The following is a 17,663-nucleotide window of genomic DNA, read 5'->3' on the forward strand; positions in this document are numbered from 1 at the left end:
TCATTATTTCTCTGTGACAGCTCCACCCAGCTACGGCGGGCAGCCCGGAGGTGGCCATCGGCCCCGTGGTGCCTTGCCATCACCCACCGCAGGAGCTCCCCTCCAGGCGCTCTGGACATAGAATTCAGGGGGTCCACGGGCTAGGATAGGAGTGGGGGGGGCACGTCCAGCGCAGAACGGGCTCCCTCGGCCCAGGAAGCTCCATCCTTCCCACTGCGTCTTCCTCCCCCCGCCCTGCTCCACCGCAGGGAATTCACCAAGGAGCGGGAGAAGGCCAAGTCCAGGGGAACCTTCCAGAAGCTGCGGGAGAAGCAGCAGCTAGATGAGGACCTCCGGGGCTACCTGAGCTGGATCACGCAGGGCGAGGTCATGGATGTGGACGACCTGAGAGAAGGTTGGAGCCACAGGCCGAGGTCGGCAGCCCCCCACCCCCACGGCGCTGCCCTCGCGGTCAGCTCCCACAGCGGCACCTCCACACCCGACCCCCCCCCCCCCCGCCCCGCTGCAGCCCCAGGGGGCCCATAGGGCAGGAACGGCATCACCACCCCAGCCCCTAGAGGGCGAGCCTGACACCTTGCGACGGAGGCGGCCTGGGGTGCCCTGAGCCCTCCCAGAGCACAAAGTACCAGGGTGCCGCGCTGCCCCTCGGTGACCCGCCCTCCCCGCCGATGCGGGCTCTCTAGGGCCCAGGAAAGCGCAGAGGGGGGGCTCCAGGCCCACCCAGGGGTGCCGTCACAGGCGTCCCCGGTCAGCGGGCCCTTTCCAGGTGTGTCCGGCCCAGAGGGGCCCGGAAGCCTGGCCACCAGTACCTGTCTGTCCCCAGGGAAGCTGGCTTTGGATGAAGGTGGCTCCGACACGGGGAGCCTGTATGAAATCGCAGGCTTGAACAAAGCCATCCAGTTTATGTGAGTATCTGCCCAGCTGCGGGTCCTCCCAGCCCGCAGCTGCCCGAGACACGTAGTTAGACCCCGGTCGCCTCCCTAGGTGGCTTTCGGGTCGCTTTCCCTTAGCGCAGTCGGAGGGCACCGGGCCGATGACCTATTTACTCACCACGTAAGGAAGAAACTGGGAGCCGGCGGGGTAATTAGTGTTGGAAACCTGTGCTGCAGAAGGGGCAGGTAGCCTGTGACCACGGTGGGCATGTGGTGGGCAGGGGCTGGAGACAGGGAGCTGGAGAGGACGTGTGTTTTGTTTGACTGGCTGCCTCCCTTTCCAAATTCATACGTGACTGTGATTTTGAAAGATCCAACAATAGAGAGATACATCAAAGAAAAGATGAAGGCCTTCTCTGCCCTTCAAAGGGGTAACCATGGTAACAGATCCCTCTGAAGCCTCTCGTACGTACGCTTTCATTTCTCTTACACGCACACGCGCACGCACACACACACACACCAGTTTTTTGGGGTTTTGTTTTCACTTTTTACACGATGAGGTTTCTCATATTAACCACTGTCACCTCAGAGCCAAACACGGTGCCCAGCACACGGGAGGGCTCCGTGGAGAAATGAATACGATCCGCACATAGACTGCTAACTGACATTTTAAATTTAGCATCTTCTATTGAGGGCAACTTTATACAGACACAGACCTTTTTTTTTTTTTTTCTAAGACTTTCTTTTTTCAGAGCAGTTTGAGATTCACAGCAAAACTGAGCCGAAGGTGCCAGAGATTTCCCGCCCGCCCCTCCCCCAGCCACGCCCAGCGCCCCCAGCGTCGACATGCCCAGCAGATGGTCCATTTGTTACAACTGATGAACCTGCATCGTCCCAATGCATAGTTCACGTTGGGGCGCACTCTTGGTGTTGGACGTTCTGTGGGTTTGGGCGAACGTATAATTACGCGCACCCCCCGTTATAGTATCATATAGAGTATTTTCGCTGCCCTAAAAAGCCTCTGTTTCTGCCTGTTCACAGCCCACCTCCCACCCCTGGCAACCAACCACTGATCTCCATAGGCTTGCCTTTCCCAGAATGTCTTTAATTGGACTCACCCAGTGTGTGGTCTTCTCAGATCGGCTTTTCTTACTTAGTGACACGCATTTAAGGTCCCTCCACGTCTTTGCAAGGTGTGATAGCTCACACACCTGTCTTTTGATGTATCTCTGAATGTAAAATATTCCGCAGCATGCATATGTTGCAGTCTGTTTACGTAATCCGTCCAGTTTGGGGCAACACACACAGTGCCGCAGGGAACCGTTGTGCGTAAGGGTGAACGTTTCTGCCGGGCAGGTCCCTGGAAACAGGCTTGCTGGGTCAGAGGGCACGCAGGTTCTAACCTTGGCGAATGCTGCACGAAGGTCGATCTGACAGTGGAGGTGCCTTTCTGCGCACCCCCCCCCCACACCAGATAGGACCAGTTTGTTAAAGAATTGCCTTTATGACAGGCAAAACGGGGCATGCCAGTGTTGCTTTAATTAAGGTGGAGGCGCATGAAGCCCTACTCCGCGCCGGGCATTGTCTCTAATTCCCCCCCGAGGTCTGCATCATGGCTCTTCTCCTTTGAAAGGTGAAGACATTTGCTGTAAGAGGCAAGATTTGCAGTCTGTCTCTGCAGCTCACGTCCGCGGCCCTCTCCTGTGGCTGGAGGAGGGAGTGGGTGGTGAGACTAAGTGTGGCTGGAGCGGCCTGAGGCGGCCCTGGGGAGGGGCTGGAGTAGCCCAGCCTCGGCCCCGCCCCCACCCCCGCCTTCTCAGCCGACACTGGAGGCGGTGGAACCGCGTCTTCCGCTGGAAGTGCCACGATGCGGTGAAGTCCAGGGTCTTCTACTGGCTCGTCATCCTGATCGTCGCCCTGAACACGCTGTCGATCGCCTCGGAGCACCACCGCCAGCCGCTCTGGCTGACCCACCTGCAAGGTGAGGCACGCGGCTGACGGCCAGGGCCGGCCAACGGCACCTCGGGTTTTGCAGGAAAGTGTCGTTAGACGTTGACATTGTTTTCTAGAAATTCTGGGCAGTTCTACTCTCTTCCTCGTGGCATTACCAGGGCCCATAACAGCAACGAGCTGGGGAGTCTGCAGGTGCCAGGGGTCTGGGCAAATGATCACAGACACTGGACGGACAGACGGCCAGTCATTGAGCCCCTCATGCCTCCAAGTGCAAGTTCTACTCCAGAAACAGCACTCTTTCACCAACTATGCACTACAAACACACTCTGCGTAAGGCCCAGAAAAGAACGCAGGGCACACGGAGGAGGAATGTACCTCTCTTGCCGCCAAGGAGCTTCCTGAGCCAGAGGAAAAGACAGACATCGATAAGGGATGTCAGGTCAATATAGGGAGGGCGATAGTGGAGGTAAATATAAGGTAACAAGAGGAGGATTACAGAGGAGGCGAGGTGGGATAGTAGGAAGACACTATTTTAAAATGATGCAAGAGGGAACTCCCTGGCGGCCCCGTGGTTAGGACTCAGCGCTTTCACTGCTGTGGCCTGGGTTCAGTCCCTGGTCAGGGAACTAAGATCCCGCAAGCCACGCAGTGTGGCCCAAAGTAAAATAAAATAAAATAATGATAGAGATAAAAGAAGGAAAATAGAAAAGAAGATTGTCTTCTTCTATGGAAAGGAGATAGGAAACAATGCTACAGATCACATGCATTCATGCATTCCTGCATTCCTGCGTGCATGCACCCATCCACCCATGCAGGCATGCATCTGTCCATCCATGCATCCATTCCTTCATTCGTGCATGCATCCACCCACCCATTCATCTATCTCTCCATCCGTGCATCTATTCCTGCATCCATCCATGCGTCTGTCCGTCCGTCCGTCCGTTTATTCCTTGCAACGAATATTCCTGAGAGAGCCTTGAATGGGCCAAGCGCTGTCAATGCCCAAGTGTGGGCGAGATGTGAACAGTGCCCACCAAGAGGAGTCAGAGGTGAATCTGAGGTTCCCGGCCTATGCAGATAGATGGATGGTAGTGCCGCTTGCTGAGATGGGGAAGACGGTCAGTGACCAGGTATTTTTGGGGGGATGGGGGAGGACGGGCAGTACCTATCAGCTTAGACTGGAGCATGTTGAGTTTGAGGTGCCTCTGAGACATCCCAGTGAGATGTTGAGGAGACAGATGGAAAGTAGGTCTGGGACTCAGTGGAGAAGTCTGGGTTGAAGAGTCAAACTCCGGAGTCGTTGGCAGGCGTGGCGATGGAAGCTGTGGTCTCAGAAGGCGTCACCAGATCCCCAGAGGACGCTGTGCGCTCACGTGCACAGCTCAAGTCCAGCACTCAGGGGCGAGGTAGGGGTGCATCTGCAGAGAGGGTGCAGGAGAAACGGGAGAGGCAGGAGAAATGCAGAGGGATGTGGTGTCCTGGAAGCCAAGGAAAGAGAACGTTTGAAAAAGCAAGAGGGGATCATCCCTGGCGGTCCGGCGGTTAAGACTCTGCACTTCCACTGCAGGGGGCACGGGTTCGACCCCTGGTCAGGGAACTGAGATCCCGCAAGTTTAAAGAAAAAAAAAAAAAAAGAAAGAAAGAAAGCAAAAGGCTCATCGACAGTGTCAGTGCTTCTGGGAGATCAGGGAAACGGGTTAAAATGTTCACGGGTTGATCGGTGGAGTGAGGAGGGTGGACCTGCTGAACACAGTGTCGTTTAGTTTCTTAGAAATCGAGACTGTGTTCCTTCCGTGGTGGAAATTCACCAGGTGCTCCTGGATCTGGAGGGCGGGAAAAGGAAGATGCCCTGAAATTGCAGGGAGGGTGTCCAGGCGGGAGGGCTTGGCCAGGGGAGGCAGTGACACGGAGCTGCGTGGGCCCCCCCCGCAGACGTGGCCAACCGGGCGCTGCTGGCCCTGTTCACCGTGGAGATGCTGGTGAAGATGTACGGGCTGGGCCTGCGCCAGCACTTCATGTCCGTCTTCAACCGCTTCGACTGCTTCGTGGTGTGCAGCGGCCTCCTGGAGATCCTGCTGGTGGAGTCGGGGGCCATGAGCCCCCTCGGCATCTCCGTGCTGCGCTGCATCCGCCTCCTCAGGATCTTCAAGATCACCAAGTGAGCGCCGCCCGCCCGCCCGCCGCCCCATCCTGCGCCCCTGCGGGAGAAGGCACCTTCCCTTCCACCTCGGGCCTCTCCTGTCTCCTTACCTCTCACCGTCGTCTGTGGCATGGAAAAGAGGGAAGAGAGGGGAACGGAAGAGGCTGGGCGCGGGATGGAAGAAAGGAAGATGGAAGGGGAGGAGGAGGGGGGGGTGAGGAAGGAGAGCGGAGAAGGGGGCAGTGGTGAGACGGCCGCCCGGGCCGGGGCTGCACGGGAAGGGGTGGTCCTCGCCCCCAGGGGGTTCAGAGTCTAGTGGTGGCACCAGCAGCTACACGGACGTCCTACCAACAGAATGAGGTGACAGACCAAGATCTGTGCTCTGGCGGAGGGAAGCTGGGTGTGCAGCCCGGATCCAGGCAGCCCCGACTGCAGGGACGCGGTGGGGGCTGCCCGTCTCCTCCAGGTACTGGACGTCTCTGAGCAACCTGGTGGCCTCGCTGCTTAACTCCATCCGCTCCATCGCCTCCCTGCTGCTCCTGCTCTCCCTCTTCATCATCATCTTCGCCCTCCTGGGCATGCAGCTCTTCGGGGGCAGGTACGACTTTGAGGACACTGAGGTGCGGCGCAGCAACTTCGACAACTTCCCGCAGGCCCTCATCAGCGTCTTCCAGGTAGGCTGAAGCCCGCTGCCTGCCATTGGAGATCGGGCGTCACCTCCTCCAGGAAGCCTTCCCTGATCTGACGTCGCCCTCCGGGCCCCCTGCGTCCCCTCCGGGCCGCAGTCGCCTGTCTCCTCCACGCTCTGGAGGCTGGGCGCTGTGCCCAGTGTGCCCTGTGTGCCTTCATCCCTTTGCCCGGCAGAGCCCTGGCCCACAGTAGGGCAGCAGTTAATGAGTGAAGGAGTCGGGTGGGCAAGGAGCTTTCTCTCCCACGTGCTCCTAGAATCTCTGAGCACGAGGTCAGACAAGGTGGGCTGTCCCTCCCCAAGGCTGCAAAAGCCCCAGAGGAACACAAACCGCTTGCCACGGCGGGGACACGGCTCAGCGGCCGCTCACTCAAGGCCCGGCGGGCCTCCAGGACGGGCTGCCTGAGCGCAGAGCAGACACACGCTCCTCTCTGTGGGGCCCGTGCGCAGGGGACGCCACCTCGGCATCGCCAGTGGGCAGGGCAGTTGTGACAACCGGCCAGCCCTACACGTGGTGCCACCCTCGCCCTTCCTTTCACCCCACGGGCTGCTCGGGCACCCTGTCTTTCAAGGCACCTGACATTTCGCACTCTTTCTGGGGGCTGCGAAGGCAGGGGGTCCGGTGTGGGCAGCACAGCTAAGCCTGGGCCTTAGGAACAGAGCTCGTGGAAGCCTTGACGCCACAGTCAAGCTCCTTGGCCCCGAGGAGCCGAGGATAAGGGTTTCAACCCCCGGAAGAGGTTCAGGAGGGCAGGGACTTTCACCCTGGATGAAGAGAGAGGACGGGTCTGGGGGCAGAGTTGGAAGGGGACCTTCGGACAGTGCAGCCCCCAGAGGAGACCCTCAGGTCCCTCTGTGTCGCCCTCCCTCCCTGGCCTTCCAGGTGCTGACAGGTGAGGACTGGAACTCCTTGATGTACAACGGGATCCTGGCCTACGGCGGCCCGACCTACCCCGGGGTGCTGGTCTGCATCTATTTCATCATCCTGTTCGTCTGCGGCAACTGTATCCCCCCCAGACGCGGGGCACGGGAGAGGGCCTGGGGAGGGGGCTGGGGCGTAAAGCGGGGTCCGGGTGGCCAGGCCTTCTGCTGGGGAGCTCGTGGGGGCGGGGAGGGGGGACACAGCCCGTGGCGGCGCGGGTAGAGCCGTAGGGCACCTCCTTCCGGCAGGGGGTTAGAGAAACACAGGGTGACCGGTGGCAGGCGGGAGGAATCAGTCCCAGAAAGATGGGGAACCTGGAGCGCGGCAGGAGGCAGGTCGTGCCCCGCCCCCCGCCCGGCAGGAGGCAGGTCGTGCCCCGCCCACCCCCGCGGCGCCCCGCCCCCCCGCCCTCGCTCCTTAGCAGCCGCCCCAGACATCCTGCTGAACGTCTTCCTGGCCATCGCCGTGGACAACCTGGCGGAGGCGGAGAGCCTGACTTCGGCCCAGAAGGCCAAGGCTGAGGAGCGGAGACGCAGGAAGACGGCCAAGTGAGTGGGGCGCGCCCAGCGGGGGGGCACCTGCAGGGCTCCGCCCGCTCTGGGCAGGGGGCTCCCCAAGGAGCAGAGGCCAAAGTCAGCGGCTACCGGCTGAGTCTCTGGGGGGTCCCCGGGGCCGGACCGGAGGCGGGCGGCACCGAGAGGGCAGAGCCGGGCAGGCTGGGCCTCCGCCCTGTCACCGCGCTTCCTGGAGGGGGTCCCCTCCCTCCGCTGAGCCTCAGGCACCTGTGAGTTTGCCGTGTACCCCTCTGCGGCCTGGGACCCTCCCCTGGGACCGGCCAGCGGCCCCTGGGTCTGCGCAGGTGGACGCCCGGCCTGCTCCCTCGCTGCAGCCGGAGGAGGCGTGCGGTGCGCCCGGCTCGCGGGCGGGGTCCGCCTGCAGTGTCCTCAGAACCTTCCAGCCGGGCCTCCACTTCGGGCTTTCTTGGTTTTCCAACCCAGGGGGCTCCCAGACAAGTCAGAGGAGGAGAAGTCGATGGCGGCCAAGAAGCTGGAGCAGAAACCCAAGGGGGAGGGCATCCCCACCACGGCCAAGGTGAGCCCGTCTCGGGGGGCGCTCTCAGGGGCCGCACGGGGAGGGCCTCTGAAAGCCCCCTGTTCGCCTGGCGCCTTAGGATGCTTGGGGGCAGGGGGAGGCAGGAGAGGGGCTGTCTGCCTGGATCTCAGCCAGCTGAGGGCACCAGCCAGCTGAGGGCAGCTCCGTCTCACGGAATACTTTGTTCTGGGGACACAGACGCCCCGATCCAGGACGACTTCCTTCGAGTCCCAGCTCTCCACCCCAGTCAGGGTGTCCCCCTCCCCACAGAGCTGCCCAGACCAGCCTTGCCCCGTTTCTAGCCCCGCCCCGCCTGTCAGCCTCGAGCCAAGGAAGCAGAGCTCAGAGGGGCAGGAACTGGCCCCCAGAGCAGGGGTCCTAGCCTGGGGAAATGCACCCTCTTCTCGAGAACTAGGCAGGGATGAGGGGCTCAGGCTCAGACAGGCTGGGGTCCTGGTAGCTTGGGCAGCCTGGCTCACCTTGCTGCACCTGGCTTCTCCTTTGTAAGACGGGAGTGGCCATAATAGCACCCACTGCCTCACCCCGCGCCGAGCCAGAGGGAGGCTGAGGTGAGGGGACACCTACACGGCCCTCCAGTCAATGTTCATTAGGTGGGAACCACAGCTTGGGTTTTCGCCTTCATCGTGTTCCTCCCTCCAGCTGAAGATCGATGAGTTTGAATCCAATGTCAATGAGGTGAAGGACCCCTACCCGTCAGCCGACTTCCCAGGTGAGAGTCCTGCGACGCGGGGCGGGTGTGCCGGGCTGACTTCTCCCCAGGGACGAGATCTCTCCTGGGTGTCCCCTACCCGGACCCACATGCGCGAGGAGACCAGGACTCAGACATCCCTTGTGTACCTCGAATTGCAAATGAGCCGTCTGCCAGCCTGCCTCTCCCCACGATACACACAGTGGGGAAAGGTACACATTTTACTTTCAATTAATTCAGCCAGTATTTACTGGGTACTGGCTGTGTGCTTCAGGGCTAAGGACCTGGTTTTCAAGGAGCCCAGAGGCTCGTGGGCACACACGTCTTCTGTTCCAGCCCCTCCAGCCCCACAGAACAGCTCTCAGAGGGGGGTGCATCCGCCTGTGTGGTGCAGGAGACGGGCAGGCTGCTCGCCGCCTGTGCCCGCAGGGCGTGAGCCGGGGGGAGGGGAGGGGAGGGGGGGCGCACAGCCATGAATGCACTACACGCGCCCCGTAGGTGCCGACAGCCTGTGGCTGCAGCAGAAATCCTCCTCGTCGGTGCCAAGCAGGGAGCGCTGGGAGGGAGTACCCAAGCCGGTGAAGAGGCTAAAAGGCCTCCTGGGAGAGGCTGGTGCCCGAGGGCTGTCGATCTCTTAGCTCGCTCCTGGGTCCTGCCAGCCCGGGGTCACTGGTGCAACTTCCTGTCTATTTGTGGAATCAGCTGATTAGCATCTGTTTGCGCCAGTGACTCGGAGCTCCAGGGGGACCCTTTGTGCTCCAAGCAGCAGCGTTTGGCACCAGAGAGGCAGTCAATAAACAGAATGTCAGAGGACACTGAATATAGTTCCCTGTGCTCCACAGTAGAACCTGTTGTTTATTCCACATGTAAAAGCCGACCTCAAGCTCCCACTCCAGCCCCCCCCCCCCCCCCCCCCGCTTGGCAACCACCAGCCTGTTCTCTGTGTCTGTGATTCTGTTTCTGTTTCATAGGTAAGTTCTTCGGGTCATATTTTAGATTCCACATATAAGTGATATCATAGGTATTTGTCTTTCTCTTTCTGACTTACTTCACTTAGCGTGATAATCTCTAGTTGTATCCATGTTGCTGCACATGGCATTATTGCGTTCTTTTTTATGGCGGAGTAGTATTCCATTGTGTGTGTGTGTGTGTGTGTGTGTGTCACACCTTCTTTATCCATTCATCAATATCCTGTGATAAACCATAATGGAAGAATATAAAAAAGAACGTATACATATGTATAACTGAATCCATTTGCTGTACAGCAGAAATTAATACAACATTATAAATCAGCTACACTTCAATAAAAAAAATATTAAAACTGAAAAAAAAAGCCTTATAGAAATCTAAAAACAAGAAGAAGAAGAAAGGAAAAAATGCAAGGATTTTGCCAAGTAAAACGTGGGGAGGATGGAGCTGGTAGAGACGAGGCTAACGATATTCTTCACATACCTGCCAGAGGGACATTTGGGTTTTAGAATAATTCGCCTTGATCTGTTTCATCTAACAACCACCTCCTAGTCGATGGGAGTGGCCGCTGTGCAGGTGGGAGATGCTGAGCCAGGAAACCTGAGGTGGGGGAGGGGCAGGGGCTGGGGAGAAGGGGGGGTGGGGGAGGGGCTGTGGGGTGGGCTGCTGAGGCGCGTTCTTACCAAGGGGGCTGAATGTGTTTACCTTGCTTCTTTCCAAAAATAATCTGAAATGACTGACAACAAAAGACACGCGCAACCAAGTTAACAGAGTGGGCGTGGATGGAGGAAATCAGAATGAAGGCGGAGAAAGAAAGCAAATACGCGAGTTCTAAGAATTAACAGTCTCTGCGATTAAGCATAAAATGTGTCTCTGGGGCCCCCGGTCGCAGGCGAGGCAGCAAATGTCCCGCGCGGATATGCTCCCCGGGAGGCAGAAGTGGGGTCTCGGGAGGAGACCCTGCGGGGGCCGCCGTAGGGGAGAGAACGGGAGGGCCCTGCCAGGGCCTGGCAGGAGATAACGGTGGGTGAGAGGACAAAGGAGAGGGCACCCCGACTTCCCACAGCGCCCCCAGTCCGGCGCTGAGGACCTCGGGGGACAGCTCCCTCTCACAGGGCCCTGAGACGCAGCAAATGAGCCCGAGGGGCCCGCTCCCCCTCCCACCCCCTCCCACCCCACACCTGCCCCGGAAGGAAAGAACACTGGTTTCTTTTCATGCTAGCAGTTCCTCCCCGAATGATGGTGTTTGGAACCCGGCCCCAGGAGAGGAGCTGGGAGTCCATTTATCTCAACAGGCCTCCTGCCCTCGCCAATGTCGCGAGCTGGGGCAGCGACGCTCAGGAGGGACAGAAGCCTGCCTGGCGTGAGGGGCAGGGGCGGAGCCGGGCCCAGCACTCTGGCCTCGTGCCAGGCAGGGCCCCCCGGCACCCCCAGCTTGTGAGCATTCGAGGTGGTGCGTCCAGCCCCGAGACAGGAGATGCAACAGCAAGGCTCCCAGGCCTTGCTCCTGGCCCGACGTCTGGGAGGTTCTGAGCCTGACACTTGTCCGGACAGTTCAGCCCCGTGTGCCACGAGGAAGGGAGGAGCCAGGCTGGACTCTGCTGGCGCCCTCCTGCCCCGTGTTGCTTGCTGGCTGCCGGGGGTTCGCGGCTGGGTTCAGAGCACAGGAGCCAGGGGAGCAGTGAAACGTGGAAAGACACCCCGACCTCCCTCTCCCCTCCCCCACAGGAGATGATGAGGAAGACGAGCCCGAGATCCCGATAAGCCCACGACCCCGCCCGCTGGCCGAGTTGCAGCTGAAGGAGAAGGCGGTGCCCATTCCAGAAGCCAGCGCCTTCTTCATCTTCAGCCCCACCAATAAGTGGGTGGCCCCGCGGTGGGGGGGCAGGGTGGTTGGTGGGGCTCTCAGACAGGGCTGCTTCCTGCTCTGAGAAGGCCCCCCTTCTCCTGACTCCCTGGGCCTACGATTACACCGTGAGAAAGTCATTCCTTTAGCTTAAGACCTCGTGCCCAGTTGAAAGTGCTAGAATCTCTGGGAGAAGTAATGCTTTAAGCCTTATCAGTTACTCACTCCTAAGAGGGGATCACATCTCTCCATTCCTTTCCAAGCACAGGACAAGGGGATAAGCTGTAGTTCTCACCGGCTTCACAATTTTACACCTTTAAAATACAGACTGTAGTCCCCATGGAGTTTCAGCTGTCGGCCTCGGGGATGGAGCTGGGCCTGTCCCGTTGTTTAGGAGGGGATGCCGTGGAGTGCTGGGGGAGGGCTCGTGCGGGCTGGGACTGGGGCTGCAGGGACAGAAGGTGGCATGGGGCCCTGCGAGGCCGGCCAGAGACCACCCGGCTGCCGGCTGTCCTTCTCCACTGACCGGGAGGGAGGGATCCAGTGACGGAGGCCGCTGAGGCCTGAACGCCCGGTCCACAGCCTCCTGACCCTCCCCCCGGCCCCCGCAGGATCCGCGTCCTGTGCCATCGCATCGTCAACGCCACCTGGTTCACCAACTTCATCCTGCTCTTCATCCTGCTCAGCAGTGCCGCCCTGGCTGCGGAGGACCCCATCCGGACCGAGTCCGTGAGGAACCAGGTGATGGCAGCCGGCCCAGCACCCACCCCCACGCAGCCTCGGGCACCCGCACACCTCACCCCGATGCCCGGAGTGCTCTGTAGCCTCTGTGTGGCCACAGGCATCACGGCTGCTTAGAGTTTAAATCCCTGGAGGGCCAAGATGCCCAATCCGCTCCTTCTGAACTGTGGTCCCAGCATTCGGCCTGCACAGGCTCCTGCTGCTGGATATTAGCAGTGATGGGGCTGGGGTGGGGGGCGGGGGGGTGGCCGCAGTGATGGTGACGGTGATGAAGGTGATGGCGCTATCACTGACTGCCCCTCCTCTCACTGACTCTGCCCTGCCACCAGATCCTTGGGTATTTTGACATCGTGTTCACCTCTGTCTTCACTGTGGAGATTGCCCTCAAGGTGCGTGAAGGCCGTGGGACACGCAGCCCGGGCGAAGGGCACCTCCGGGCCGGGGGCCAGACCTGCCACGGCTCCTGCTTACACAGGCTGTGCTCGCCGGGGCCGGGCTGCAGGCAGGAGGGAAACGCGAGAAGGGGGTGGGGAGAGCAGCAGGGCAACATTCACAGGGCCCAGGAGACCGGGTGGTCTCGGCTCATGAGCTGGTGTGAGCGGGCAGGCAGGTGGAGGTGTGGAGGCAGGAGGTACAGTCAGCCCGCGGCCTGTGGGGCTCTCAGCAGCGCGCCCTGCGTGTCTCTGGAGCCTTGGGCACGTTCTGCCGCAGTCAAGGCACAACTAGCCTAAGCGTGGCCCCGGGAGCTGCGATCTGTTGCCACACCTTTGTTACCAGTGACTGAAAGGGCTCCCCCAGGATCCCAGAGAAGCATCTGTCGCCCTGGGCGGGTTTCTGGCAGCTCCGCCCTCTCACGGCCCTCCCGCCCCTTGTCCGTAGCACACCGCTGCCCTCCCGTTCTCAGGGTGGACACACTGGGTTCACACGGTCATTGGTGGGGGATGGGGTCTGGGGGCAGAGACCTCTCATCTGTGACTGGAACCTGTAACCCCAGCCTTCACCTCCATGAACCAGGACGGGAGAGGGGAACCGTGAAGGGAGAGCAGGCCCAGAGCCGGCTGCAGTCCTTTCTTTCAGGGCCCCGATTATTAAAGAAATTGATCAGAGGGAGGTAGGTGGTGGCTTCCCTGAGGTCCAGGTGGACTTCCTGGAGGTGGTGACTTTAGAGTTAGGCCTTGAAATTGGACAGGACTTCATGAGAGAGAGAGCAGGGGCAGTCGAGGAGGACAAAACAATGCAAACGCATTGTACGGCGATGTTTGGGATGTGCTCAGAGAGAAGAAAGTGGTCCCTCTGGGCTGAGATATGGCAAGCGTGTAGGGGTGGGTACCTGGGCAAGATCTTCAGTCCTTGACGGGCTGTCCAGCCTGCCCCAACCGCGCCTGAGGTGCTTTCCAGGGAGGAGCAGGAGGGAGAGGTGGAGGAGGAGGAAGAATTGTATCATTCTGCAGAGCAGAGGGCAGGGCATCCCCCTCGTGGCTGGGTGAGGAAGGAGACCCAGGGCTCCTTTGGCCTCGCTGCCCATGAGAGGTGTCCGTGCTCCCAGAGGCGGGTGCAGGGAGTGCACCCGGGGTCCTCCCCACCCAGGATGCCACCTCTCCCCGCAGATGACCGCCTACGGGGCCTTCCTGCACAAGGGTTCCTTCTGCCGCAACTACTTCAACATCCTGGACCTGGTGGTGGTGGCCGTGTCCCTCATCTCCATGGGACTCGAGTGAGCGGGGCAGCCGGGGCCCCAGAGCGGCAGCCCGGCCGCTGTGGCTTGGTGGGCACTGAGCCACAAGGGGACGGTCTCTCGGGACCGCTGGGCAGGGTGGGGGGTCCCTCGGGTTGTCAGCGACTGGACCGAGTGACACGGCTGGGTGGGCAGAGCGTGTGCTGGAGAGCGGGGGCGGGGGGGGTGCGGACAGGAGCAGGGAGTCCGCTCCGCAGCCCCGCGGGGAGCACAGCCCCGGCGCCCAGGGCGCTCCGGCCTGGCGGGAGGGTCGGGGCCCGTGGGCAGCCCTGGGGGAGGCCAGCGCAGGGGCGGGGAGGCGCCTCTGTCCCGGGGCGGGCGCGGGGCTGAGCAGGCTGCCCCCCAGGTCCAGCGCCATCTCCGTGGTGAAAATCCTGAGGGTGCTGAGGGTGCTCCGACCGCTCCGGGCCATCAACAGAGCCAAAGGGCTGAAGGTGAGCGGGGGCGGGACCCGGGGGCGGGGGCGGGACCCGGGGGCGGGGCGGGGAGGGGGCGGGACCCGGGGGCGGGGGCGGGGCCGCCGGCCTCAGCCAGACAGTCAGCCCGGCCCTCTGCCCGATGCGGGCGGGGCGGGGCGGGGCGGGGCAGCCGGGCCCCCAGCAAGCCGGGGGCGGCGAGCCTGGTGCCCCGGGGGCCCCCTCCGGCTGGCGCGGGCTGGCGAGGGGCTGGGGAGAGGTGCCGAGCGGGCCTCCCTCCGCAGCACGTGGTGCAGTGCGTGTTCGTGGCCATTCGCACCATCGGGAACATCGTCCTGGTCACCACCCTCCTGCAGTTCATGTTCGCCTGCATCGGGGTCCAGCTCTTCAAGGTGAGCCCCCCCGCCCTCCCCAGCTCCGGTGCCAGCTCTTGGGCCGAGGCAAGCGCCGGTCTGTTTCCCTCTAAACGAGGGGAGCCCCAGACCGTGACGGCAGATGTCCTGAACGCGTGGGGCTAAGGCTAAGCCGTGGAGAGCCAGAGTCCAGTGCCCAGGTGACGCCCCACCTGGCCCCCGGGGCTCTGCGGGCCACCTGCTGTCTTGTTGGCTCTCCAGGATGAAGGCCCCACCGGCCGGGCCTGCCAGCACCCAGCCCAGGTCATGCTCTCCAACCCCCTCCAGGACACGCCCGCCCCAGCCTCTGCAGCCCCTGCGCCAGCGGGTGTGTCTCCCGCGAGCTTCCGCGGGTGGGGGTCCGTCGTTTCACAGCTGGGAGCCACCCCGCTTCTGTTCTCACTTTCCTGGGAGAACTCCGCGATTCGTTCCCGCATGGCAATTAGCCGACAGGCCGGCTTCTGCAGTGCAGCCGACCTGTGGATGCCTCTGGCTCTTAGATCACCTGCGGGACACAGATGCGGACACCCGAGGGCACCACCCACACTCATGACACTTCCTTCCGTGACCCTCTGCTACCACCCGCAAAGCACCATCACGATTATGTAACCTCAGTCGTTCCTAGACATACAATGACATCATTGTACAATCACCCATTCATTCAACAAACATTTATGGAGCACTTCCTCTGGGCCCGGGCCTCTGCTAGGGCTTGAGGGGGCCATGGAGCAAACCCCACAAGGCCCTCTCCGTGGGCAGGGGCAGGCTTTGGGGGGGGGCCATCAGGGTGGGGCTCCCAGAGGACCTATCGGGGACCGGGTCCTGTTGGTCTCTGTCCTGGAGGGGCGGGAGGGGTATCTGGACTGAGACAGCTTAGCCGCCAAACCCAGTGCTGACAGTGGCCTGCACTCGGCCCTGTCCCACAGCTCCAGCCAGGGCCGCCCCCGCCCCATCCCCAGCCTCTGCCTCTGCAGCCTGGGGGCCCTGGGACCCCCTCAGGGCAGAGTCTCTGCAGGACTCACCCTCACGCTGGCACCCATCCGGGCCCCCAAACCGCGCCCCCCAAAAGAAAGAGTGAGCAGCTGCTCCCCCACCCCCAACCCCCGTGTGTGTCAGTCTCTTATCGACACAGCCCCCCGGTTGCCGCCCAGACCGTCGTCAAACGCCAGGTACGGGTGGCATTTACATCACGCTTGTAATGCACCCATCACGCGTATGCGCGTGTCCGTACTGGAAGATTGGGTGTTTGGTTTCAAGTGCCCAAGGACCCGTCCGGTGGCAGCAGCGTCCCCTGCCTCGCCTTCACCCTCTGCTCCATGACGTTAGGTGGAGGCGGTAGGGACTGCAAGAGCCTGCAGTGACAGGATGGCCGTGCCTTCAGCTGCTCCTGTGTCCCTGACCTTTGAGGGACCCGGACCAGCATCTATGGATTCAAACACAGTCAGACCTAGCAATCAACTCCTTTTGTTGAAACAAAATCTTCCGTGGGCGCCCAACGTGTGACGTAAATCAAAGGAGAAACCGCTTGGGCTGCAGTCAGCAGAGGGGGTCACAGAGCTCCCCTACTCTGCCTTGGGGCAGCGGGTGTGCCGGGACCCCTGCTCAATTCTGAGATAAGATGTGTCATCGGGCCCAGCTGGGCTCCATCCCTGCACCGCCCCAGGGCCCGAGAAGGAAGGGGGGGCGGTGGGGCATCCCCTCTTCTTGCTCCGTGATGGGGAGCCCCAGGAGTGCGGGCAGGGGCTCCTGAGGGAAGCGGAGGCCAAGCTGGCTCCGTACTTCGCTTCTTCAGGCCCGGTCTGGGGCCCTCAGCGAAGCTCATCGTCTGAGGAGCTGGCTCCCAGCCTCGCAGCTGTCTGCCTGGCGGGGAGCCCGCGGGTGGCTGAGGGAACGGTGACCTGATGGAGACCACCCTGGGGCCCAGCCCACCCGCCTCCCTTCCACCCCATCTTTCCATCCTGTCTCCATGACAACCTGTCTCTCTCCCTCCTCCGGGATGCAGGGCAAGTTCTTCAGCTGCAATGACTTGTCCAAGATGACAGAGGAGGAATGCAGGTGTGCGGGGCGGGGGGTGGGGCAGGGTGGCCCTTCCGCGGGGGGGGGGGGGACGGGAGAGCTGAGCCCCTCGGGCTCACAGAAGCCCCTTCCTCGAGTGACCTCGGGAGGGGTCCCCGGTCCAGACCTGCCCTCCTCCCCCACGCTCACCGCCCGGGGCCCAGAGGACGTGGAGGGGGACCCGCGAGCACAGTGCGGTGACCGCGCCTCCCCGCCTCAGGGGCTACTACTACGTGTACAAGGACGGGGACCCCACGCAGATGGAGCTGCATCCCCGCAAGTGGACGCACAGCAACTTCCACTTCGACAACGTGCTCTCGGCCATGATGTCTCTCTTCACGGTGTCCACCTTCGAGGGGTGGCCCGAGTGAGTGAGGGCGGGGCCCAGCGGCGCGGCCCGAGGCCGGGGAGGGCCTGGGAGCCTCCCGTGCTCCTGCAGCGCGCCAGGGGCCGCGGGGGCCCAGCAGCCACCCTGGCGCTCGCGGTGTGTGGGCACGGGACCGGGGCGCTGACCGCTCACTCCAGAGGCGGCCCGACCAGCGGGGCACAGCGTGGGCCTCTCTGCCCGAGTGACTGGGGGAGCCAGGGCATCCCGTGGAGGACGGAAGGCAGGCGCCTTCCACCTGCTCAGCCTTCCTGGGCGGGGCCCTACCTTCTGCCCCCCCCCCCCCGGCGTGGCTGTCCAAAGGCCCCCCTGGCCCCCGACGGCCGGCGGGACCGAGCCCGCCCTCCCCGGCCCGGCTCTGCCCCCCGCCCCGCCCAGCACACCTCTGTCCCCGGCCCGCCCCAGGCTGCTGTACAGGGCCATCGACTCTCACGAGGAGGACCGGGGCCCCGTGTACAACCACCGCGTGGAGATGGCCGTCTTCTTCGTCGTCTACATCATCCTCATCGCCTTCTTCATGATGAACATCTTCGTGGGCTTCGTCATCGTCACCTTCCAGGAGCAGGGGGAGACCGAGTACAAGAACTGCGAGCTGGACAAGAACCAGGTCCGGCCCCCGCCCCGGGCCGCGCCCTCCGGGCCGAGGCTCTGGCCGGGGACGGGGCCCTCGGGCGGGGGGCATCCCAAGCGCTCCGCTGGAGGCCCAGACCCACCTCCGACCCGTCTCCCACCGGAAGCGGCCCACGGT

General features: G+C 62.2%; 1 protein-coding gene across 4 annotated transcripts in view; it reads left to right on the forward strand.

Moving 5' to 3' along the window:
• Positions 1 to 17,663, forward strand: part of CACNA1S (calcium voltage-gated channel subunit alpha1 S) — a 58,741-nt gene that overhangs the window by 21,079 nt on the left and 19,999 nt on the right. For all 4 annotated transcript variants that reach the window (XM_059061392.2, XM_067027376.1, XM_067027385.1 and 1 more), the window contains exons 8-25: positions 249 to 394; positions 824 to 905; positions 2,693 to 2,853; positions 4,758 to 4,983; positions 5,432 to 5,639; positions 6,537 to 6,657; positions 7,009 to 7,123; positions 7,574 to 7,667; positions 8,328 to 8,397; positions 11,074 to 11,206; positions 11,803 to 11,932; positions 12,262 to 12,321; positions 13,540 to 13,646; positions 14,014 to 14,101; positions 14,368 to 14,475; positions 16,478 to 16,530; positions 16,751 to 16,897; positions 17,321 to 17,522. In XM_059061392.2, the coding sequence (XP_058917375.1) occupies positions 249 to 394; positions 824 to 905; positions 2,693 to 2,853; positions 4,758 to 4,983; positions 5,432 to 5,639; positions 6,537 to 6,657; positions 7,009 to 7,123; positions 7,574 to 7,667; positions 8,328 to 8,397; positions 11,074 to 11,206; positions 11,803 to 11,932; positions 12,262 to 12,321; positions 13,540 to 13,646; positions 14,014 to 14,101; positions 14,368 to 14,475; positions 16,478 to 16,530; positions 16,751 to 16,897; positions 17,321 to 17,522 (2,251 nt within the window). The remainder of the gene's footprint in view (positions 1 to 248; positions 395 to 823; positions 906 to 2,692; positions 2,854 to 4,757; positions 4,984 to 5,431; positions 5,640 to 6,536; positions 6,658 to 7,008; positions 7,124 to 7,573; positions 7,668 to 8,327; positions 8,398 to 11,073; positions 11,207 to 11,802; positions 11,933 to 12,261; positions 12,322 to 13,539; positions 13,647 to 14,013; positions 14,102 to 14,367; positions 14,476 to 16,477; positions 16,531 to 16,750; positions 16,898 to 17,320; positions 17,523 to 17,663) is intronic.

Source organism: Kogia breviceps, chromosome 1 (genome assembly GCF_026419965.1).
Source record: "Kogia breviceps isolate mKogBre1 chromosome 1, mKogBre1 haplotype 1, whole genome shotgun sequence".
NCBI classification, from domain to species: Eukaryota; Metazoa; Chordata; class Mammalia; order Artiodactyla; family Physeteridae; genus Kogia; species Kogia breviceps.